We start from the raw sequence: 26,572 nt of genomic DNA, 5'->3' as shown, positions 1-26,572 counted from the left end.
CTTAAAAAATTTAATTAATGAAAAAATTTTTTCCGTACTTAGTATGTTGTACGTCAAAAATATAATCTTATCTTCTCATGAATTTAATTTCATTAATCATCTTCTTAGCAATAATATTTCCATGAATTCAACTTATAGAAAAACGTCAAACGTAACTTTAGATTTAATTTAACGTTATAATTAGATTGAATAAGTGTAATGGAAAATGTGGATAACCAATCCTTTAATTCAAACGTCAATATATACAGTGAAGACTTTGAGAAATCATTTAATTATCAGCGGATGAAACCACAAAAAAAAAAAAAATTGCCAACCATCATTTAATATTTCCTGTGAAGAGTTCCTACTTTTAATTAATGAAGTCAGCCAAGTCAAGCATGTCTCCTTGAACATAAAACTCAATTTTTTTGTTTGAAGTAAGTGGACTTTCAGGTGAATAAAGTGTTTAACAGAATATATATATATATATAGTTTTTAAACCTTTATTTATTTATTTTATTAATTTATTAATAATTTTAAATATATATCATAAATAACATGTTTGATGTGTAGGAACCCTTAATCCTGTTGCCAGAGAAGTGTATACCAAGGCAAGAAATTAAGGTTAAACACAGATGAAGAAGCGCAGAGAATTTAATGAATGTTATTGATAGGGCACATGCATAAAAATGATGACATTCAACACTGGCACACGATGATGGCACTGCCTGGATGATTACATCTTTGTTAGGCTAGCTGTTTACACTGGACTCTCCTTCCTGTTATTGCTTAATTATGTATGCATAGAGATGGGGCTCATCAAAGAACAATTGCCTTTACCTTTCTAAGCAGATCCCCTGGATGGGCATCAGGAAGAAAAGTTTGAAAACCAATGATTGTCAATATGCCAGGGCAATCATGACAGGCCTTTTGTATAGTTGTTACAACCGTATACAAGGTTTCAAGTACTGATTTGAATAGTTCTCGTGAGAGCTTTTTGGGTGTAGACAGACGGTACTAACAAGCCTGAATCTGGTACAGAGGTCGGTCAATGGTGAGCTGTGACTGTATGGTCTAATGTGGGACGGAAATGTCCAAACAAAATGGGACAAGACAAGCCCCTTTTTCAGCCCTCCTTTTATTCTAGTATAGACGACATGATTAATTCCACTTACAAGCAATTTTAGCCAAAAACCTTGATGTAGAGCAACTCATTGAATTAATCATATTAATTGGTACACATGATATTAACCACACATCCCCATATCCATAGTCTATACTCAACAGTCATGGGATATGTCATATATGTTGTACCAATACGAAAAATGAGTCCATGAAGCCAAACACCTTGTACGGCCACCAAAAACTTTTCTAGCATTGAATATATTGAAAACAGAAAATAAGGTCCCCAAAATTGCTGGTGCTAAACATACAGGAGGCAGCCTACTTGGCTGAGGCTTTATTCTATAATTCAATTATTGAGAATCAAACAAACAAATGAATACATCTCATATAATGATACAATTATGCGGAAAAAATCAGTAATCTCGTCTCCTACTGTTAACAAGACCGCTAGCAAAATTATCTTCTTCCTTCTCTACTTCTTCCAATAAATAGTTATAATTGGGATTATAAGCAACAACTAAGCGCAAAAACTTTAATGCTTCAACCTTACGCCCTGAGTCAAGTAAAGCACTGGAAAAACCCAAGTCCAACATGAAACATGTAAGCATTTGTATACAAGATTGAAGTAAAAAGAGATTGCAAGATAATCGACTTTCAGCAGAAAATATATACTTAAAATTCGAACCTTGAGAGCAACAACAATCCATCAAAGTAATGAGCTTTGCTCTTGGGATCCTCTGGCTCTTTCAAATTTGCAATTCTTTCCAGGTGTGCAAGTCCTTCTGCCTTCTTACCCTGTGACATAAGGGGGGAATGGGAAAAAAAAAAGGTGAAAAGCATTGCAATGCTTCATTAAATGAACTTCTGGCTCTTAACCTTACCAATGAAATTCACACAATCATGGGCAAGCCTACATTAGTTCCAATGTATGGAGGATAGTTTAGATAGAGATATATAATGGCATGTTGACAGACGAAATAGGAAAGATATTGCTTCACCTGTTTCATATAGACAACACCAGCCCATTGAGATGATAGAATTAAATGATCAACATCCTCAACTTCTGTCAGATGGCCAGAGAGAGAGAGCTGATACAAGTCAAAAAATTAGCTCGTCATTAGTTGGGAACCAAAGGATGGAGTCAAGAATGATATTCCAAAGTAAACCATGACTTTACACCAACAAAAATTCTGAACTTAAAGGCACTTAAAATATAAGGAACATATGCTACTAATGTGTTAACTTTGAATCTTTTCAAAAAAAAAAAAGAAGTGTCTTAACTTTTAATCTAATGGCTTACTAAACAATAACTTTGCATTTTATTAAAAAAAAATTCAAACCTTTGAAATGGCATCCTCTAAATATTCACTAGCCTCCACCAGCAGTCCTTTTTGCATTAGAGTCTGCCCCATGACAACCATAGCTTTTACATATTCAGGATCTTTGTCAAGGGCCAATCTGCAAAGAAATGTTAATTTTACAATGCAAAAAGCCAGTTGACATGTAGAAAGAAAATAATAGAAGAAATGAAAAGGTAAGACAAGTAACTAACTTTAGCAATGAAATTGCTAGATCTTTGTCCTCTCGTGACAAGTGTTTGATTGAAAGCTGCCAACAATTCCAATTAAAATGATGTGAGAACTTTTAACTAACCTCTGCTACTTATATAATGTGCTGAGTTCCTATGCTTAGACACTTACCGCAAGCAGTTCTTTAGGACTTAAGTTTTGAACAGCAATTCTGTGTTGCTTTGAGGGTGGCTCCACAGATGGTGTTCCTGCTGCACTACTTTCTCCAGAATTTTCTACTCTTGCAAGAGCATCCTTATCTGGTAAGCCCAACTTTGCACGAACAGCAGGGTGTTTGAGGGTTAATTGCTGCAATGTTTTTTACAGTGCATAGAGACATGTTAACTTAATCTATGATTCGTGCTTAAAGACAGCATAAATAATGCCTAAAGTACTTCAGGACCATTCCCATTTGGGTATCCATCACCAACAAAGGATAGCAATGCAATTACAAATTAAGTAATATTCAAGCATCTCCAAGAACCAGTATATAAGTTATAAATCATAGGAACATTGAATAATCAATAAAAATAAGTGAAAGAATGATGGTCAAATGCATATATCTCTTCTTTTTACTCACTAAAAAGTCAAAACCAATTTCAGTAGCGTAACATCCCATACTTTAGTATATGCTTGAGAAAGACCTTCAGGGTGATAGGGAGGTGAATTGAGACTGATTGAGATGCCTTGGAGCTTGGAAAGGTGAAATAAGAATTTTTAAACGGAATTAAATAATATTATCTCGATTGATTGTTGCAAATTTAGCTAAAAATGTGATGAGTATGATTGGTATAAGTGGGGGAGTGAAAACTGTGCATATGAGATACATTGTAATGCATGCACATCAAAAGAATATGATCGAGTATGATAATAGTACAAATGTGTACAAATATATTTAAATATTATTACGATATATTGATGGCATGCAAAATGGTTATTTTGCAAGTGTATGGATAAAGGAAGAAAAAATAAAAGATAATTGAAGTCAAAAGAATGGCTGAAGGACCTAATTGAAAAGAAGAAAAGTTTGGAGGGTTAAATTGAAAATAGAAAAAAGTCCGAGGACTAAAAAAAATGAGAGAAATGCAAGTGAAATGCAATGCATGCATGGATGGATCAAAGGAAAACCATGGAATCTTAGTGAATTAACCCATGGTTTCAAAAGAAAGTGAAATGATGTGTTATGAAAAGAAGAGATGTAATGATTACATGGCATTTGATGTGACAAAGGAAAAGTGAAATGATGTGAAAAGAAAAGTGTAAAAATGGCATAGCATTTGATTTGAAAGGAAGATTACTTTAAGCTTTCAAAAGTAAAACCTAAATAAATGAAAAGTGAAACAAAATTGTCCGTCAAGGGTGACATGAATAACAAAGTTACAAAAGTATACAATAAAAAGGGGAAACTTCGGAGAATCTGCTCTCAGCGAAAGGAAAACAAAGTTTTGCTTCTTGATTCCTCACAAACCCAAGAGCTCATTTCTCTCCATTTTCACACCACCACCACAAAGTGGCTCATTCAATATCAAACAGTGCTATCCATCAAGCACAACACAATTAACTAATCAGCCTAGGCATAATCCATCTAGGCAATATATCACCTAATCATGTTCCATGGCAATGTATACACATGCCTTATGCATTACATGCATCAATCACAATAATCAAACAAATGCCCTACTTACCTTAGCTTGGTGGGATTTTTCTTCACCAATCATTTATCCTCAATGAGCCTAACCATTTCATGGTTGCACCATTTATTACCCTCAATCAGCTACCAAAATCATATCGAAACAATTTCTCAATCAACAGTTTCATCAAAGACTTATTAGCTTATATTAAATCATAGTTACCTTTATCTAATTTGACTAAACGGTAAAAAAATCAATAGTTCTCTTGTAATGTAGCCTTGGGTTCCTTGCAAATCACCAACATGCAAGGGTTTCCTTGTACCCATGTGGTGTTTGTCTTGCTGCCATGAACTTTTACACAATCACCAACCCATTTCCTAAAGAAATTCATAAGCCAAAAATCAAATTCTTACCCACCTTAACTTGCTTGAACCCCTGAGCCACTCATGCTCTCTTCTTCTTGATTCTCTTGGTTTCTCCCTTGGTATTTCTTAGCCAAAATAAAAGCTAACTCATGTTCCTCAATTGAGTGATGGGTTTGTGAAAGTAAAGAAGCTTGGTTGTGTTAAAATGGAGAGAAATGAGCTCTCGAGAATCAAGGATCAAAACTTTGTTTTCTTTTTGCTAAATGTGAATTCTGTATACTTTTGTCACTTTGTTATTCATATTACCCTTGATTGACAATTCCTTTTTCACCTATCATTTATTCATGTTTCACTTTTGCAAACTTAAAACAATCCTCCTTTCAAGTCAAATGTCATGCCATCATTATACCTTTATTTTCACATCATTTCACTTTTCCTTTTTATCACATTAAATGTCACGCCATCATTACACTTTTTCTTTTCACATCACATCATTTTCCTTTTCCTTTGAAACCATGAGCTAACTTTACCAAAACTATGATTTTCCTTTAATCCATCCATGCATGCATTTTCATTTTGTTTAACTTTCATTTCATTTGCATTTCTCTCATTTTCCTTTAAGTCCTTTGTCTTTTTTTTTATTTTCAATTTAACCCCCCAAACTTTTCTTTTTTTTAATTAGATCCTTCAATCATTCTTTTGACTTCAATTATTTTTTATTTTTTCTTCTTTTATCCATGTACTTGCAAAATATCTATTTTGCATATCACTAATACATTACAACAATATCTAAATATATACATATACATTAGTGCCATTATAATACTCAACTATACTGTTTTAATGTGCATGTATTACAATACATCTCATATGCACATTTTTCACTCCCCACTTATGCCAATCATACTCATCACATTCCTAACCAAATTTAGCAACAATCATTCGAACTAATATTATTTAATCTCATTCAAAAATTCTTATTTCACCTTCCAATGTTCCAAGGCATCTCAATCAATTTCAATTGACCTTCCCACCACCTTGGAGGTCTTTCTCAAGCATATACTAAAGTTCAAGGTGTTACTAGTAATTAATAAAAAGCTTAAAGTACACCTACACCCGAGCATTTGGCTTATTGGTTGGTGCATAATCCCCCTACCTAGAGAGCAGGGTTCAAATCCCCCTTCTCCTAATTATTAAAAAGAAAAAAAACTTAAGTAAACCTTTTAGGACTATTTAACAAATTGATGCAACAAAAATGAAAAAAAATTGGGTCCATGAAATGGGAAGCTCAAGTTGGAAATACACTAAGTATTCTTTTGCATGGTCACTGCATCCCCTTAAGAATGGCAATCCAATTCACATGTCCTGTATCAAGATACTTTTGCATTGCAGATTGCAATGGTACACAATCCAGTTATTTTGCAAATACAACCACTGTCCATTCATCAAACATCTCAATAAATCTCATGAAAGCAAGAAACTCATTTAGTCAAAGGCAACCATTGTCCACTCAAATATATATTTGATACCTATGTATGTGACAAAGGCAACGTTAATTAAAGTCCCCACAGCTTGAGCTTCTAAGGGTTGCTTTAGCACACAGTCAGAGTTAGAACTTGAACATTGGGATAAGGTGACAATTTAATAGGTCATAATTAAAGTAAGATGATACATGAATAGAACATTATTTCCAAGGGGTCTTGAATCCAACAATGACAAAAAAAACCTTAGGCGCAATCACTGCAAGAAGCCATGGCATACGAAGGAAACCTACTAGAAGATTCACGAGAAGCCTCCAAACTGGAAAAAGAAAAGAAAGGGCAAAAACCGAGCATTTCAAGCCTACCATGAAGAGAACCAGGGACAGCAAGTCACCCTAGAAGCATCTCCATTGACAAAGGAACAACTAGAGCACTTGCATAAGCTTTTCCAATCTCCACAATTCTTAAATTCCTCTTATTCTTTGGCCCAAAAAGGTAAATTTGTTACTGCCCTTCTTAATGTCAATTCTTCTAGTCAAACCACCTTTTGGATCGTAGATTCTGGAGCAACTGATCATATGACAAGTCGCTCCAACCTTTTTTCCACTTACACTCATTGTGCATGGAACAAAATATCAAGATTGCTAAGGGGTCTCTCTCGACAATAGCTGGGACAAGATTTATTGTTATATCTCCATCCATAACTCTACATAAAGTTCTTCATGTACCTAAGCTGTCTTGTAACCTTTTATCCATCAGTAAGTTAACTAAAGATCTCACATGTCAAGCTGATTTCTATTTTTCTCGATGTGAGTTTCAAGAAATGGTCTCAGGAAAAACAATTGGTAGTGCTAAAGAAAGCAGACGTCTCTATTTGTTTGAATTTGAAACTGATTCGGGAAAACAAGTTCAAAGTACATGTTTTCAATCTATTTCTAATTCCTAGTGATGTTATGCTATGGCATTACAGATTAGGACATCCAAGTTTTTTTTATTTAAAACACTTGTTTCCTAGTTTATTTTTTTAAAAAAAAGTCTATTTATATTTCAATGTGAGATTTGTGAATTAGCCAAGCATCATCATTCACATTTCTGTCCAAAACCATATCAAGCATCAAAACCACTTATGCTAATCCACAATCATGTTTGGGGACCATCTAGGGTTTCAACACTTTCTGGCAAAAAATGGCTTGTTAGATTCATTCATGATCACACGACAGTAAGTTGGGTGTATTTGCTAAAAGAAAGATTCTAAAGTAAAAAAGGTTTTCCAAACCTTTTATGCCATGGTGGAAACACAGTTTCAAGAAAAAATAAAACTTCTTAAAAGTGACAATGGCAAAGAATATGTTAACAAAGTCTTAGGTGATTTTTTCTTAAAAAAAGGCATAATACACCTAAGTTCTTACAATGACACTCCTCAACAAAATGGCATAGCTAAAAGAAAGAACAAACAGTTTTTGGAGGTTACTAGAGCACTGTTGTTTACAAATAAGGTTCCTAAGTATCTTTAGGGCGAAGCTATTTTAACTGCTACATACCTTATAAATCGCATGCCTACAAAGATCTTCAACTTTCAAACACCTCTAAGTGTTCTTAAAAAGAGCTTTCCCATATCTAAGTGGTCTTCTGACTTGTCTTTAAAAGTGTTTGGATGTACTACCTTTGTTCATGTTAATGATCAAAACCATAAGAAATTAGATCCACGAACAAGGAAATGTGTTTTTGTAGGCTCTGCTCCAAATCAGAAAAGATACAAATGTTAAGATCCTAGTTCGAAACAGATGTTTGTCACAATGGATGTCACCTTTTTTGAGTCTAAACCCTTTTTTTAACTCATCTTCAAAGGGAGACACATACTAAAGATTCGGAATGTTTTGATGTTTTTCAACCCAAAAATACAATTCAATCCAAAAACACATCTAATGAGCCAAATTTTTTCTATAAACACAGAACTTAATGTTTTAACTAATGAAAACTCAAGTCCAAATTCTATGAGGTCATCTCATAATTTTCATAGGAACAGCAATGGAGAACAATGTACGAAAAAACTTCTTGTTTACTCGCGGAGAAAACAAACTAAAAGCAATGAGATCAATCCCTTGAGCGATACAAGGCACGCTTGGTGGCTAAAGGTTTCACTCAAACATATGGTATTGACTACCTCAAAACCTTTGCATCAGTGGCAAAGTTAAACACAGTGAGTACTTCTGTCAATTGCAGCCAATCTTGACTGGCCTCAACAATAGCTAGATGTGAAGAATGCATATCTTAATGGTGACTTCGAGGAGGAAGTTTACATGGATCCACCACCGGGCTTTGAAAGGAAGTTTGGATCAAAAGTATGCGAACTAAAAAAGGTCTTTATATAGGTTAAAACAATCACCAAGAGCTTGGTTCAAGAGGTTCACCCAATTAGTAAAAGGCAAAGGATACATCCAGGGACAGACAGGTCCCACATGTTCACAAAGTATTCAACTAATGGGGAGATAGCTATTCTCATAGTGTATGTGGACGATATCATTCTAACCAGGGATGACACAACTGAGATGGAGCAATTAATACAGTGTCTAGCATCTGTGTTCGAGATTAAAGATTTGGGATCACTAAAGTATTTTCTTGGAATGGAGGTAGCTCGATCAAAGAAAGGAATTGCAGTTTCACAAAGGAAATACGTCCTTGATCTACTCAAAGAAACAGGGATGAATGGTTGTTGTCTTGCTGAGGCTCCAATTGATCCAAATCAGAAGCTCGGAGATAGCAAAGGTGATACAGTGGATACACTACGATAGCAGAAACAAGTCGGGAGGCTTATTTACTTGTCACATACACAGCCTGATATTGCATTTGCAGTAAGCCTTGTAAGTCAATTCATGCATTCCCCTCATGAAGAGCATCTTGAAGCTGTGTATTGAATCTTAAGATATTTGAAGACTTCTCCAGGAAAGGGTCTATTTTTCAAAAAAAAAAAAAAATTAACCAAGCATTGAGGCCTATACTGACGTAGATTGGGCAAGATCTAACAGAGATAGAAAATCAACATCAGGTTGTTGCATGTTTGTGTGGGAGAACTTATTGACATGGAGAAGCAAGAAACAAGAAACAAAGTGTGGTTGCTCAAAGTAGTGCTAAGGCAGAATACAGATCAATGGCTTATGGAGTTTGCAAGATGACGTGGCTGAAATGGGTTTTGGAAGAGATAAGAAGACCTGCAACCATGCCTACGAAGTTGTACTGCAACAACAAGGCAGCCATTAGCATTGCACATAATCCGGTTCAACATGACAGAACAAAACATGTTGAGATTAACAGACACTTCATAAAGGAGAAAATTGAAGCAGGTGCTATTTGTATGCCATTGTTCCAACTTCGCAACAAATAGCTGATATTCTTACAAAGGGTTTGTTCAGACCTAATTATGAGTTTCTTATCAGCAAGTTGGGCATGACAGACATCTATGCACCAACTTGAGGGGGGGTGTCAGATAGTTAGGAGAATTAGGCTGGATGGTTAGCAAATTCAAGCCAAGGAATTGGTTCCTGATTTTTAGGAACTAGTTTCTAATTTCATTGTTTAATATTTTCAGTCTTTCAAAATAAGGAGATTCCTTAAATTAAGGGATCTTTTCTAGTGCCTAGAATAAGGGGATTCAATAACAGATTCTGTTGTTATGTTTTCCCCTACATATTGTAGTTATTCAGCACCATGAGATAAGTCGAATCAAGTTTTTTTTTCTTATAAACTTACAAGTAATAACCACTGAAATTCCTATATTTGTGTAAGCTGATGCTTACTCGTATCTTATATATTTTTTCTATCAGTTCACAATAACCAAAGCAATGTGTCAATAAAATAACAATTTCAAGGATGTTTGAACATCCCAGGAAAAATTCAATTAGAAAAGCTAATTTTAACCATCAAAATGAAACATTATATTATTGGTCTCATTGCACTGTCAAAAGCATCTTTGAAAACTAAGCACAGAATAGCCAATAAAATATACAACGCAGGCACAAGTTGCTTGTAGATAGAACCAAAAAAAAATGGAAAAGCAGTCCAACTGACCTGAATAAGACTTAATGAACTATTGGTAACCCAGTAGACTAGACTTCCCTGCAAAATCAGGAAGAAAAATAATAAACAAGGCTTAGATGCAGCCCCAGGAGCCAGGGTGGGAAGTATGAATTACAACATCACCAACTGCAGTAACAGTTAAGATGATTGTAGAAAAGAAAGCAACAACAAAACTTCAGAGAAACGAAAGCAAAAACAAGATTTAATACAAACATAAGCAATTGCTCTTTGCCTTTCACTATTTTTTCATGAGTAATGAATCAATGTATATCAATAATAGTAGCATCCAGAGGTTGCCTTTTTACTAGCTGTGTCTAGTGATAAATTACTCCTCACAAGTAATGAACACCACTATGGTTTCGCAACATCCTACTGTGGAGCAACCTAAGAAATTTATCTTCACTTTGTACTGATAAACCTGGCAATAACTTTCGCTTGACAGACATTGGCCATAGGTAAAGCTATATTCCTTGAAACTTGAAAAAGGCATCAATCTCACTCAATTTCTTGCAAGGCATATATGGAGCAGATTGTCCAGAATACTTCTTACAAGATTATCTGAAGCCACATAAAATTCATAGTCAAATTGAAGCATAAGAAAACCACTTGGCAGGGTATGGAATTTGATCATATATCATTTTAATTTCAGTTAACATTTTAGTGATTCGGTAAGCAACATTGGTAGACCTGCTTTCAACGCCAAAGTGGGGGTTTTCCTCACACGACGGATGGAGAGAAAGAGAGGTTAAAAGCATTGTTCACAGCATTTTTGCTTGGTCTCCGGAGTGTCAGAAATTGATACATGCTGCACAAAGCAACATACAAATTTTTCCTGAGTTTTTTATGGAATATGGAGGGAAGCTATTTGAAGATTTAAATTAGCTAATACTTTATGGGTTTTAATTGTAATTTTTATATTTATTTAGAACATTTTAGAATATTGAGGGTATTTTATATAAATTATTAGGGCTTTAGAATTATATTCAGTATTTTCCATTTCTACAAGGGTTTAGGGTTTAGCTATAAAAACCAAAGTTATTTCAGTTTCTACAAGGCTTGGATTGATGAAATATTGAGATACTGACTTTGAGGCTTCTAGTGTTTTTGGCAATTTTGGAGATTTTTTATTGAGCTTTCACATTTTTTCTTGAGTGTAATTGTTCGAGACTTGTTCTACATCAGTTATCCCTTAAATTTGGAGGCACCACCCAGACTTACATCCACGTTATGGCATCTTGTATATGTTTCCAACATGGAAACTTTAAGAAACATGACACATTGGAGTAACATAAACTCAAAGAAGGAAAATGCTAGACTTGGCCGTCCAAAACAACAAATCAAAAGGCAGTCCAGAAGCCTTCATGATTAACTAGATCCATATAAAGAGCGGTGTTAATTATTTTGCTGCAAACAACTATATGGCAATAATTGAGTAAGTTAATGAGGAAATAGTTCAACAATGACCAAATATACACTTATCATAACAGATAATCAGTTGTATTTATTAGATAGAGAACATATTATGGTTTTCTCTAATCTAAAGTAATTCTGACCAATCGATATAAGTTCTATGTATAGTTAGCTGATCGTAAAATTGACATGATTCCATCCACATCTAGAACTAGTAGAACATTGACTGCACAAGGAAATTCTATTCATTTATTAGGATATAGTAAAAAGGCTTAACCCCCAAAAAAGCCCCTATACTATACCCCTCACCTTTTATTGCATTCAAATGTGTCATTAAACTTTCATTTTGAGTCAAACAAGCCCTTAATCCTAACGGAAAAGTACCTGCCGTTAGACCCAATGCCAGCTGGTGTTTTCTGTCCACATGGCATATGACGTGGCTTGATGAGGTGACCACATGGTAGCTGATGTGGCATTTTCTCTTTCCTCTTTTTTTTCTCTCACCCCTCCTCAAAATGACAAGGTTTTGAGGAGGCTATATAAGCCTTCCCATTTTCTTTTTCCTCTTCCTCTCTCTCTTTCTCTCTCGAGGATCTTCCTAGAATCTGACCACCATCATTGCCTGTTGTCGGCATCGTCTGCCACCAGCCAAACCTTTAAAATATCCTATTTTTTGGTTCCTCATGCCTCCCTCTACCTTTTAATCAGTTTAGTTTTTCTTTTTCCTCCTTTTCTCTTCTTGTTCTCTGAAAAAACAAAACTTAGATCTAGGATTTTTAGATCATTGATTTTTATTTTATTTTTTGAGATTTGGAGAAAGAATAGGAGATTTTCAAAAAACTATTTGGATTAAAGGAAAGATGAGAAGGAGAGGGATCAAAAAAGGTTTTTTTTTTTTTTTTTGTAATTCCAGCATTGGTTGGCGACAGCAATTTTTGCTCTAATTTTGCAATGTGACCACGTTAGCTAGCCAAGTCATATGTCATGTGAACAAAAAAGGACAGTTGGCATTGGATTTAACAGCAGTTACATTTTTTGCAAGGCTGAAGGGCTTGTTTGACTTAAATTATAAGTTCAAGGGCTCATTTAAATGCAATAAAAGTGAGGGACTTAGTTGAAAAAACAGATGGAGTACACGAGCTTTTTTAGGTTTGCTCCAATTAAAAATCACCAAAAATATGCCAATGTGTATAGCTGGTTGAGGGTTAAAAGTTGACTCAGAAAAAAGTATGGCATTCCAAATACCACCCAGGAGGAGGATATTTTAGACCCAACATCAAGGTGTTTTTGTACCTTACCCTTCAATTAACCATATAAACAAAATGGGTATTATGTAATGAACTAATACATAAAAAGGCTTCTTTCATCCTATAGTTTGATTGAGATAGACACATAATGTCCCAAAGGAAGTAGACTTTTAAAGAAAGTAAAGCAATTCTACTATTTACAAATATTTTACCTTACCAGCAGCAGGATAACTTTCATCAACTAATTCAGAGTTTGAAGGAAGGTCGACTCAATGAAATCAATTTGACATACAACATTGAAAAAATAACAAAGAAAAAGTGAAGATAGAAGGGGAAATGCTAGATAGTTACCTGGGGAATCAAGAAACCGATACCAAAAAAGGGCAATGTCAGAAAATCCAAATAGAACTTGTAAACCTGCAAAAATAAAGATGATTCCAGATTCTTGTTGAGCTAAAAGTCTAAACAATGAGAACAAAATGTTCTGCACATTGAATAAATTAACATAAAATATGTTGTAGCCCTCCAAAACGTGAAAGAGCAGCCGATATTAGAATTGTGCACAATTTCTGTCTACTCACTTTCGCCAAGAGCGGATCAGCTTTCTTAACTGAAGATGTCCCAAAAGAAATCTGATAAGATAATAAATCATGTTAATGAACATTCTAGTGACATGTTCTCAAAGTAATTCATTCACTTATACTGCAACATAGATACTATACAGTCACAAGAAATAATAGATTGTGTTTCCAAAAACAATAAAAGAAAGGGAAATTGGAGACATTGGAAAAGAAAGCTGAGAGCCTGAAGCAGGTTGCAGCCAAAATTAGTTTTGGCTAAAAGGCCAGTCACCATCCTTGACAGGAATCATGGACACTTAGCAACAATAACCCATACTAGGGGAGCCACGAGTAACCAAAAGGATGACCTTAAAAATTGTTGCTTTTTACAATATTCTGCTAACCCTTCATCAACTACCTTAATTTAATTGCATCCCAGTACATACGGACCACATGAAATTGTTCAGTACAACTACTAATCACTTAAACAAATTAAATTTAACATCTCATGATTGGGTAAATGGTGGATTTCGCTTCCTGTATTAGCAATAGTTGTGAACAAGATGAACAGAGATGGTGAAGATTACAATACCTGAACATTGATGTAGTGCAAACTAGCAATCAGAAACGGAAAGATAGGGCCTAAAACACCATGAGGAAGTTCAGTTAAATTTTGGAACCATAATGCACCACCCTGGAATTAATCATGACAGAGTTTCAAATTTTGAGCAACTCAATGCAGGTATTAAAACGTAAAAGATCATAAAATGTGGTAAGCAGTTTAAAAGTGCACACCATGGCCAAACATTCCAACTCCCAAGTACCAATATTACATGAACTAGAAAAAGTCAAATCTTGGATTCAACCAAATCACAAATGCAGCACCACGTAAGTCAATTTATAGAAAGATATTTCCAGAACCGGGAAAGTAAGAATAGGTTAAGTTTCCATCCAAAACAAATCTAGATAGAGAGAATGTCAATACAAAAGACAAGGAAAATCTGCAATTAAAACACAAATATGTGGCTGAAGCACCATTTTGATAAACGCAAACAAATTGTAATCATTTTAAGAGAAATAATATCGAACAGCAGGAGCTGTGTGCAGTTCTGGTTGCAATAATATAAAAGTCCAAAAAGCAGCAATTAAGCCTACAAGCTTCTAAAATACATGTAATTCAATAATTAAAAATTTTAAACAAATAGTAGGCTTCGTTAAAGAACCATGCCCTACTTAGAACAGTATCAGTTGAAGTAAACATAAAAATCATTTAAAACCATAAATTATTCATATTTCTGTGAGCATAATTATATATGACTAGTATAAAAAAACTGGCTAAATCTTCAACAGAGTCAAATGACTAACAGTAGCTTTTAAAGGACAATATACAAGCAGCTATTTTTATGACTAAAGTTCATTTTACCTCCAAAAGTATCGCTATTTATCACAAGCATATCGATGAAAAAGAAGAAATAGAAAGCTAGAAATATTTTTATTCATATACAACTCTTCTTTTTCATTTCTTAAATATAATAATATCAAAAGGGGAAAACTAGCTGGGCAATTGTTTAGATTATAAGGTTTGACTTGTCTATTAACAACTCATTAACACATCAAATAATAAATCAGCTACTACAGTTAAGTATGAGTTTGGAAGTGCCATTGAGTATTTATCCAGCATGCATAATTTGTCTACTGTGAAGCAATGCATGTGAAAGAAATTGTGGTTGTCATTTCCAAGGACGGGGCAATAAAACGCATGATTGACAACTATTATTACTAAAAGTAGACAAATATTTCTAGAAATTCAATTCTTACTCGAAAAATGGCAGAGTAACAGTTAATGATACAAAAACTTCCAAAAAAGAAACTAGCAAGTTCCAAAGAAAGTTTCGCTCCTATCATGTGTGAGGTTATTAACCAATTATATTCATAATGATACAATTAGTTTCAGTATAAATAAGCACCCAAGCAATGCCTTACACTATCAAATCCAGGATGATTATCCAATGACATTCTGCGAATGCTGGTCACCCATAAAAGAAGGCACGGGACCTGACAAATTAAAAGATACAGCAAGTGAGATAATTAAAATTTATTTTTATCAAAGCCATGCAAAACCTTTTTTTAGAGTTTCTGGAAAGAGAGATTATTTTCATTAGAGTTCTGTTAGTCCAGACAGTGAAAAACTCATCAAAGAATTGTCTTATTTAATCAACTTATCCAATTACAATATCTCATGTCAGCAAAAAATCTATTCTCAATATACATATATTTGTCACTGGCAATAGGAACTTGATTTTTGCACTACTCAATTTTGTTCACTCTTAGAAAATTAAATGACTTTCTATTCATTTTAAAACCTAAAATATAGCTCAATATAATCAGAAAGTACCCACTATAATACATTAATCCCTGATATCCTTACTTGACAAGCAACATAACAACATCCCTATTTGCAGGGTATTGTGCTTGGAACATGCATTTCAATTAATATTAATAGATGCAAGACCATACTATTCAAGCACAGAATTGTTAGGTCAAACTAGCTTTGATAACATTGAAGAGTTCAATTTTCAATCGCACATTTATCAATAATTACAACTGTTGATGCCAAAATTTCCTATAATCTATGAAGTTACTCTTCACTTCCACCTTTATTATGCACATATTTTGCTTGCAATTCCAAATGTGTAGAGTAACTATACTTACAAACCAAGATGTATATATCATACATGTCAAGCATTGCATAGGACAAACATATTTAATCTAACAAAATAAAATGATTCTTAGACTGCAAGGGAGGATTACCTGAGTGAAGAAGGGTGCAAGAAACCATAAAAATGAGGGGCATCCAATTGCCTTTCTTTCCTTCCGGAAATGTAAAATTTGATCCATGTAACTTCTTCCTGACATAGTTGATGGCAATGGAGAAGGCACTATGAGAAATAGATCAGTGTCAAACAAAAAGTTAACTGTTAGTTAAACAACAAAACAACAGGTAAAAAAAAATAGGATTTCTTTGCATAAATTCCATAGAACAGAAAACATGTGTTTCCCTACAATTGTGTCAGCAGAATTCAAATATCAGACATTTAAGAGAACTTAACTAAGAACACATACTGAGGTCAGCATTTGCCTGTTGTCTGAAATAACAATGCACAATAATGTGTTACAAAGGAAGGAATTTGCACAGATGAAAGCTAAACAAAATTGTCTCAAGTACCATCAAATGTAGAAAAGATACTTATAACTTTTCAACTGGTTACACAAATATATTCATTTATTTTCAGCTTAACTGGTTGCAGGGTTGTGTTCACTTTATTATCAGTAAAAGGGAAAAATAAAGAGCCATGAGAAAAAAGAGTATGTAAGACATAAAGGCAAAAGATTTTAAGGCAAAGGTGAAATTACACTCTAAAATCTGAAATAATGAAACAGAACCAGAAACCATCATGAAAAATATTTCTAAATGATCTCCCAAATGTTAGGATTCATTGAATGTTGCCAATGGTTCACGTGTCCATCAAAACTTGCTTCAAAATATGATCCACAAACAAAACTATACCTATATAAACACCCTATTTTCTTTTGTTATTCTACATAAAATTTGTTTAGATGAGCCAAACAAGACCAAAATGCATTTATCAATTAAAATGATAGCATCAAGTGACCCACTTTAGTTGCCAAAGGAGAAAAAATGAAAATAAGTTGAAATAGTAGAAGTAACTGCCTCAATGCTTGGGGTAATCAGGCCAAATTGTGCCAACATAGTAACATGATTATGAAAACTTGAAGCTCAATCTTTAGTTTTTGTATTTAAACTCAGTTTAAAAAAATAATTGAGCTCTACTTGAATAAGATCGATTATTGTTAGCTCAAATTAAGAGCTAAAACTTGACTTAGGAGTTTAAAACTCAAATAAAACTTGAAATATGAAAATAAATATTGCATTTTATTCATATTATACATATATAAAAGATATTAGAAAAGAAAGTATAAACTCCATTTGGCTCACAAGCCACTCCAGTCCCATATAGAAATACTCGAAGTCAGCTTGACTAGTTACTTCAGCAATTTAGGTTCAAGTATTCATCATGCTAAGACCGATTAGTTCACGAGTAGTATGCTTAATTTACATTCCCACCAATGCTACAAATCCAAATATTAATGATAAATAAAATTAAAATACTAAAAAAAGAAAGAAAGAAAGAAACTTACATTTTGGACCTAACTCTCCAATCCTTTTCAACTTCTGAAGATGAATAACAACTGCTGGCAACAATGCAAATCGCATACCCACAGTGGCAGTTGCAATAGTAATCCACCTACAAAATAATTCATAATTTCTCTTTTTTTTTTTTCTTTAAAATGCAAAACTTCAAAATTTTATTTTTCCCTTCATTTTGAGAGAAGAAATTGACTTACCAAGGGAAGCCACTGAGATTATGGTAACCATCAAGCAACGAAACGATTGCACGAACCGGAAGGATTGATTCTTCAACGTTATAGGCCGAAGAAAAGAAGGATCGAGAGATGGAAGGGGGGAGTGGAGAGACGCTTGGCGAAATGTTGGGGTGAGATAAAGGTGCCGAGAGGTAAGGGAGGTGAGAGACACGCGAGAGAGAGCGAGTGGACAGACGATTGGAACGACGGAGGTGGGAAAGTAGGATCATGGAAGTCGCCATTGCCCATTAGCGAGGGAAAGGAAGGCCCCGATTGCCAAGGGTTTAAGAAGACTGCTGTAAACCTCGAAAGGATAATTTTGTTTTTTTGTTCTTTTTTACAAGAGGTAGTGTTAGACTACAAATGGTGATTTTTTTTTAGTTTAAATTTTAATTATTTTAAATATAAATTATTTACTTTCCAGGTATATTTTGATTGTTTTGGATTAAATTAAATTTTAATATTTTAGGGAAAAATATCTTAAAATTGAGGTATTTTGTTGAATATAATATAGATATATATAACCACCCAATTTAGAAAAATACGTTACAACATTAGATCAATGTTTTCTTAGGTAAAAATAAATCAAAATTTTGTCACTTGATCAGAAATTTTCAAAATTTGCCTCACAATATTTTAATTCAGTAATAGGTGTTAGGTACATGATTCACTTAATCATTGAATCTCTCCCATAATAGAAATTTTTAAAATTTCTTAAGTGAATTTGAGATTTGAATTTCGATTAGAATATAAGAGTAACAATTTTGGGGCCCAAATAAAAATAAATAAATATATATAATTTTGTTGAATTTGACATTAATTTGCAAGATCAAGATGTAAGAATTTGCATATATTGCAAGCTTTTTTTTTTTTCCAAAAGAAATATATTATTAGTTTCTTGGGTAAAACTTAAAAGCTACATCAAAATACAGATTTTATTTTTTATTTTGTTTATGCTTTTATTTTGCTCTTACCAGCTTCAAGGTCTTATTAGAGCCCTTTGTTTTTGGCAGAACATTGCTTTACTTTTGATGGACTCTGCAGTTTTCATCAAGAATGCTCTGCTTTTAGCTGTGTAACAACTCACCACAAACAAAACATCTTAATTAATTGAAAGCAATAGTACATGGTTATATCTTAAACTTCGCTACATAACTAATCACAAACTTAAAACACACAAAATAAACATATTAATTGGCACCTAATCATCATAACCAGCAATCCTGTCCATGATCTTGGCCACCACATCCTTGGACTCCTTCAACAGCTTGATGCTGCTTTTCAGCTTCTCTCTCTTTCCAGCAATTGCAGGGGATTCCACCAGCATCCTTTCAATTCCACGTCCATCTGGCCCCATCAACTCATTCACAATCTCCTCCATGTTATTGTTCACAAGATTATGAACACTATACTGCAAATGCAATGCCATGGAATCGACCAACCTTCGCAGAACTATCTTCCAGTACGCAGTCATTCTCATCTTCAGGTCGAAAGCTTGATGCAGAACATTACGATGCTGCCTGAGATGTTCAACTTCAATATCCCCAAAACCTTCCAGACTCACTCTGGAATGCCCGTACATTACTGCATCATTTACTTTCCTGACGAAACTTTCTTGTTGAGTCATGAGCTTAGTCCACTCCACCATGTAATCAGGATTGCAGGTATAATCTGTCAGCTTCTCCATCTGCACAATCTCCTTCACCCTATTCATCGACTGCTCCCTCATCCTTTCGATGAGATTATGAGCTGCTCGCTTTGTAGATACCTTAAGCTGGTAATATATTTCCGAGTGGCGCATCAAAACAGAAGTCACCATCCCATCGATGCAGTCCCAAACCTTTTCAGCAAATTCAATTGGCATACTGGAAATCCTATCAACTTTTCTCTGCAAGATGCGAAGGAATGCGCTGCGAGGAAGGAAATTTGGCAGTCCAATTCCTTTAGCATCTTCCAAAACCTTGATCTCCTCTATTAAAAAGTCTTTTGTGGGATCATTATCCTCTGACTCGTGAAGCTCATCAGAGAATTGATTGAGCATTTCAACCAAACGAGCAGTGCCATGCTTGCTACCATCATCAGGGTATTCATCAAATTCCCCTCTCAGAAGAAGTTTCCTGAGGGATTCTTTAGCTGCTCCAATGATCCGCATAAAAGCTGCCATGGCATCTGCAACAGAAGTCAAAGCCTTGGGCATTCTTTCCAGCGCTGAAACATTTGCATTCAGCTTTTCACTAATGTTCTTCACGATCACCGGTAAGCACCGCGCAATAATATTTGCCTGAATTTGAACTAGTTTTTGGGCCAAAACTGGAACACCCACTATTGATTTATCAATCCTTGACAGATGTGGATGAGTTTGGAACAATCTAGCCTCTTCCCTCCTTGCTTCTTCGTAGGACTCATCACCAATACGATTTCTGACACAAACATAACCAAGTCCTATATTCACATCATCAGCAGTAACCTTCTCACATAGCTCTTCAGGGGCCCTATCAGCCTTGGTAACCACGGCAAGAGTTCTTTCACCCGTCTTGTCGACTTTCTGTGACATCCTAATGGATTCACAGGTAGAAAAATCAACAGTGGCAGACAAAACATTGAGGATGATGCTTTCCTCAGGTGTTATATACTCCATGATAATATCTCTTATCTGCTCATAGATGTTCTCAGGCTGACCTTGAACAGGCACTCTAGTAATTCCAGGAAGATCAACCATAGTAAGATCAGGAACACCATCCTTTTTCACCACCAAAGTAAGCGGTTTGTTAGATATCCCCTTACCATGACCTGCAATCTCATCAGTTGCAAGATTTATGGCAGTTGTGATATGGGATTCCTCTACAGGGACTGTCTTGCCATTGTACTCCAAGTGAAGCTCTGGCGTTGGACTTTGATGACTTTGCAGCCTCATTATGAGGGGTACTCTAGTACAAATACCCTGGCTTCGAGGAAGACTAATACCAGCAAGTGATTCAAGAACACTGGACTTCCCAGATGATTGGTCTCCAACTACAACAATTGTGGGGAGTTGTATGCCTTCTTTCATGACCATAAGAAGCCTGAGCCTGTCAATGGCATCAAGCAGAGGTCGGATTTGGTCATTGTATTGAGCAACAATTGGAGCTTGGTCTGCCACTTCTTCTTCTCGAGCCATAAGAGGATCTTGCGCCGTGATAGGCAGTATGGTTAGCGGTTGAGGATCGTCACAGACGACCAAACCGTTGACTACTAATGCTCCATTGCTCCTTGAAGCAACATCCTCATCATATACAGCACTCATTTTTAAAGAGAAATGCCAGAAAAATACAGTTTGCGAAGATGTGTTTGAGGCTTGAGAAACAGAGCTTAAGAGGGTGGCGAGTAGGACTCAGCAAATCTTGATGTTTTAGAAGAAAACTTTCATAGCAACGAGCTTTCACTGAGTGGATGACGAGTTCAGGTGAAGATTGAAGTCTTCCTAGGTTGGAATTTATAAAGAGGCTTTTCTGGTCCCTTCGGTGAAGGCTCTTCCATTATAACTCTCCAATCCAGAGGACCTTTGTTAAAGGTGTTTTGATTCTTATGGCCACTTTGCTGATAATTGAGGGATGAAAATACTAGGAAAGAGTCTTTTGATCTCGGGCCCTTTTTGATTGGAGAATTACACTTGGGTATAGTGACATGAAAACAAATTAACTGCTGGTGGTTTATTATAAAAACTTTTTTAATGGTGTAATGATTACAATTAAGTGTATCCGGATAATTTGCATGTGTAATAGAAAATGCCCTTCAAGAAAAATAAGTACGTCGTTAAAATGTAATGTTCATATTGATATCATAAAAAGAGTAGAATGTGCATGTCATTCGATAATCATAGGTAAGATATTTGAAAAATTAGTTTTTTTTGTCCTCTGAAAATAGTTCATCACTTAAAAAATTATCTAATTTTTTACTTTTTTATACACTTTTTAATTGATAAATAGTTTCATGATTGTTTATGTAAAGTCAGTACCAAATATAGATATATTTGAATAAATATTATTTTATCTATATCACACGAGTGCATCACACCATTATATTCTAATTGTTATAAAAAGATATGCATATTATAAAATATGCATATCATTTAACAATTATATAAATAAAAGTGTTAACAATTATATAAATAAAAATATGTGAAAATATTTTTTGAATGGTTTAACTATTATAATATACTTATATAATATTTTTAATCAAATGTACTTATACGTGATTTAATTATTATGTACAAGATATTTGAAACAGTTCATATGTTTAGGATAATTATGTTTCGTAAGAACGATTTCAACCTTAATCAAACTTTTTTGAGATAAAACTTAACTCAATGGAAGCCACAAGCAAAAGTAAAGAGAACAAAATTAATAATGAGAGATGTTCAAATTATTATAATATCATGTACATTCTATTATAAGATGATATATCATGTTACTCAATTATTTTGTACAATTTATTTTAATTTAAAATTAATTTTTTTTTTGTTAAAACCAAGAGCAAGTAAGGGTATTTTCATCTCTACAATAAATATTTCATTATACTTACTATTAAAAAGAAAAGACTCATTACACTTGAGATATATTAATTAAATATTTTACACTAAATTGAATTTAGTTTTGAGAAACCACTGATCATTAATTCGTTTTATTCTACTACACCCAAGTGTAAGTTTCTCTTTTTGAGACTTAAAAAGAAGACTTAGGACCTGACCTGTAATAGTACTAGACATATTCTTGGGCATCCTTTCCCATTTTCGTCCTTTTTTTGATTCTGTTAAGTGAGGATAAAAGTTGGAGAATAAGTAATGAAATAATATTACAAAATTTAAGAGTTAAATTTCATTATTTTTGTTTTGAATTATTTGAAATGATTTTATAGATTATATATATATATATTTAAAGAAAATGGGAATTACCTCACTTAAGGAGAAAAGAAAAATACTTTCAAAAAAGAAAAGAAAACCCATCATCTATTGTTTTGATTGTTGGGAGAATATTTGACATTAAATTCATGAATATTTATACGAAGATAATCCATTTTTTGAATAATGTTTTAAAAAAGTTTTGAATTATTAAAAAAGTTTAAATAATTTTTTATTATATTTAATCAAATACTTATATTTTTATTTTAAGTTAAATAGGTTCTTTTAACTAATGATTAATTAATTGTCATTAACCCAAATACTATTTATTATTTTTTATATCATGTGGCGCTAATATGAATGATGAAAATACTTCGTTATTATATTATCATATTATATCAACATATCATGTTATTATTCATTTTGATATATTAGTATATCACATTAACATTACGTGTGCAACATAAAATGACAAATGACGTTTTAACTAGTAACAATTAATAAGTCATTAGTTATAAGAACTTATTTGATCTAAAATAAAAATATAAAAATTTAATTAAACGTAATAAAACAATAACAATTTATTTGAATTTTTCAAAATAATCTTGAAAGATTTTTTAGATATTATGTTTATATTTTTTGTATAAAGAATAAAATTTGATTACCTTATTTTGTGAAATAAAAAATCAACATAAGAGAGTGTAATCTAAAAAGTGAAATTGACAAAAATGAACATGAATGAAGTTGGAATTTATTTTATGTGATTGGAAGGAGACATGAAGTAGAGTAGAAATTTCCTGATGGGTAAGCAACGGATGCAAAGGTGCTGACATCATGGTAGAAAAGGTGGTGGATATTTCTACACCTAAACCATGGGACCAAGTTTGGAATCAATTAGAGGGTGGAAACCCCACCAATAATCCTTTTAAACTACTTCCACGCCAAGGCTCCACGAGTCAATGCTTGCTCACTAAGGAGTAGTAGTCAATGACTACTCAGCTCAGTGCTATATCATGATGCATATGCTTCAAATAAGTGACCATTCCTCGTCGGTTCTTGATTTGATTAGTTGGCAAATATTCAATTTGATAGTACTGTTGTGGTTTCAAATTGTTGTTCAAATTTATTATTAGAATTTAAAAATTTATTAAACTATTTCCATTACTTTTTGACACAATTACATATATAATTAAAGATTCATAATTATATAACATCGTAAAAATCAGATTCTTGGTCGTCCATTTTGTACCTTTCATTTATAAGACTTTATTAAACATTTGTGTCCTTACTATAATTCAATTATATTCATACATTTCTAAAAAAAAAAAATCTTATGATACTAATTTGCCTTTGATTAAAAAAAACATATATGATGCAATAGCTCTTATATGTAATAGTGGTTAAAAAACTTGACAATCAATACATAATAGGAAAATTTTAGCATGAAATTATACTAAAACCCACATATGGTAAGATGAAAAACCTTTAATGCTTTAATTTTAAGACATTCTTCTTGTCATTGAAATGAGGCCTATTAAGGGATTGAATCACTGCCTTATTATCAATTTGTAGTTTAATTCTACAGAAGCCTTGTTCCCAAGCTAGTTTGAGGCCTTGAAAAACTCCCCATAACTCCGCATGGTATGCTGTACTTAGTGCTTGGATTGCATGCATATCCCACTATGCATGTACCATCTGAGTTTCTCAAAACTCCTCCAACTGAAGCAGCCCCCTTTGCACTTCTATATGCCCTGTCTGAGTTCAACGCTATCCAATCCACAGGTGGAGGAACCCAACCGACTAATATTTTTTCTTGTCAAACTGGTCTCCCATTTTGTAAGGAACAAGTAAACCATTTATTCTGCATTGCCATTGCCATACTTTTGATAATGCTCAACCGTTTTTCAAGGGATATTTCGCAACCTTCAAAGATAAGTAAGTTTCTCCACTTCCAAATATACCAGTAGGTTATGCCAAAGACGATGTTCCAGGGAACATCAAAGATGGAGAACTTGCTCTGGCTAAGGTTCACGAAAAGCCATTCTGCAAACGTTGCTTAAAAAAATTGGCGTATACTGTTTTGAGGCAACAGACGCATCCAAAGGACTTCTACAACAAGACAATCTCTAAGCAAATGAAGACTAAATTCCTCAACAACACAACATTGCGAACATGAAGCATCAGACAATAACCAATGTCTCACTCGTTCTGCATTTATCAAAATCCGATTTGTGTAAGCAATGAAAAAGGAAGATACATATTCTTTGGGGACCTCTCCATCCCTAAGCCAAACTCCACCTGTACTGTCAGAATCAAACAAGCTCTTTAATTGGTCATACGTTGAGGACATAGTGAAGTCTCCAAATGAGATTAAAGCCCAAAATGGCATGTCAAGGGAGGCTAATAAGCTGGGAGGAATAAGATAAAGAATTTTCTTCACCATTTCCACTGGTAACACAACTACTAATCACTACTTGTCTCATTCTCGATTCGGCGTCATATAATCCCTTACTCGGTCTCTTATATCTGCTAGAAATCCCTTGTCTGCAGCATTATTAAGTAGTGGTAAATCTCCTAACCATATATCAAACCAAAAACTAATGGATGCACCATCGCTAATTGACCATCGCACATTTTTAATGAATTTGCACCATAATCTACTCCTTGATCTCCACAGATTAGAATAACCAAAATATGAAGAATTAAGTGTAAGGGAAAAGAGAATTCAAACCTATAAATCTCAACCCTCTTAATAAGGTTTTGGTTGTCATTTTAATGCTACTTTTTTTTTTTTTTAAAAGACCGAAATATTATTTGGATATTAAAACTAAATTTTAATAATATTAATCTTAAATGTATTTTTATAAATAATAACAAAAAAAATCATTTCAATTTTCTAGCTTCCAAAGAGAGTATAGTGACAAGACTAAAACTTAAAAAGGAATTGGATGAAAGGATACCATCACGAGGAAGCTTGTTACTTACTCAACACGAGAAAATTTATCGGGTTTGATTATATAATTAGATTAAAAGTACATGATATCACTTTTTGCCTATATAATTGCTCATGTTTTTCCTAAATATGAAATTATGAATTAATATTTACATTTTATTTTTATCTTATAATGAAATTGGAGAAAACGAAAAAGGTAAGGATCATCGGCATAAGAAGCGTCTGAATAGTGCAATAATAAATTACTTGGTTTCAACAAGAATGTTAATTTTGAAGGGTTTACTAAGTAATTGATGGATTAAGATCAATCTGTCATTCATACTGCTTTTCTAGTGTTTCAAATTATTGCAGTCAATTTAAGCAGTAAATTGCATGATTTCAAAAAAGAAAAAAACGCATATAACATCATTTTGTTCGGACTTGTTTAGTATGAATTTGAGAATAATTTGGATTAAAGCATTACTAATTCAATTTCAATTTTTTAACTTTTTAAACTTATCTTAAACTGGAGCCTAAGACTTAATTTATTAATGGAGCTTGAAGTCTGATTACTAATTCGTTCGGAAGTTCAATTTTTATTTGGATTATTAGGTTAATTTGCTAATTGGTTCTGATGATTCTTTTAGGCTTAGGTTATATAATCCAAATTGCAATAATTTTTTTTAAAAAATTAGAAATAAAAAATTGAAAAATACAAAAAAAAAAAAAGGGAGGGATCGAGGAGAAATGGGTGGACCACCATGGCAGCTAGCCTTTTCCCTTTCACCAATTATTACTTCATTTTTGGCTCCAAGTAATTATGAGTGCAATTGTACCATTAATCCATAATTAATCTATTGCCAATGTTGCATTTTCAT

At 33.7% G+C, this 26,572-nt stretch overlaps 2 protein-coding genes across 3 annotated transcripts; both read right to left on the bottom strand.

Annotated features, from left to right (window-relative positions):
• Positions 1 to 1,316: 1,316 nt before the first annotated feature.
• LOC110415198 (ALBINO3-like protein 2, chloroplastic) lies at positions 1,317 to 18,200 on the bottom strand. Of its 2 annotated transcripts, XM_021426767.1 has the most exons (15): positions 17,869 to 18,200; positions 17,662 to 17,768; positions 16,551 to 16,586; positions 16,252 to 16,349; positions 15,424 to 15,495; positions 14,033 to 14,134; positions 13,462 to 13,512; positions 13,232 to 13,297; positions 10,215 to 10,262; positions 2,805 to 2,981; positions 2,657 to 2,712; positions 2,445 to 2,562; positions 2,103 to 2,192; positions 1,790 to 1,899; positions 1,317 to 1,674 (listed from the first exon to the last, which is right to left on the bottom strand). In XM_021426767.1, exons 1-15 carry the CDS (start codon positions 18,126 to 18,128, stop codon positions 1,518 to 1,520), a joined length of 1,548 nt encoding a protein of 515 aa, XP_021282442.1. In that variant the 5' UTR covers positions 18,129 to 18,200; the 3' UTR covers positions 1,317 to 1,517. The 2 variants fall into 2 exon arrangements, with proteins under 2 accessions (XP_021282442.1, XP_021282443.1); XM_021426768.1 differs by lacking the exon at positions 16,551 to 16,586 and having other exon boundaries at positions 16,252 to 16,379.
• A 769-nt stretch (positions 18,201 to 18,969) lies between these two features.
• Positions 18,970 to 21,414, bottom strand: LOC110414983 (dynamin-related protein 4C-like). The gene has a single exon (XM_021426424.2). The coding sequence runs from the start codon at positions 21,167 to 21,169 to the stop codon at positions 19,088 to 19,090; it is 2,082 nt and encodes a 693-aa protein (XP_021282099.1). The 5' UTR covers positions 21,170 to 21,414; the 3' UTR covers positions 18,970 to 19,087.
• Positions 21,415 to 26,572: the final 5,158 nt, after the last annotated feature.

Source organism: Theobroma umbraticum, unplaced genomic scaffold, assembly GCF_002168275.2.
Source record: "Theobroma umbraticum cultivar Fairchild unplaced genomic scaffold, ASM216827v3 scaffold_147.0, whole genome shotgun sequence".
Lineage (NCBI taxonomy): Eukaryota > Viridiplantae > Streptophyta > Magnoliopsida > Malvales > Malvaceae > Theobroma > Theobroma umbraticum.
Note: the sequence above shows the minus strand (reverse complement) of the source record. Positions and strands in the feature narration are given on the sequence as shown.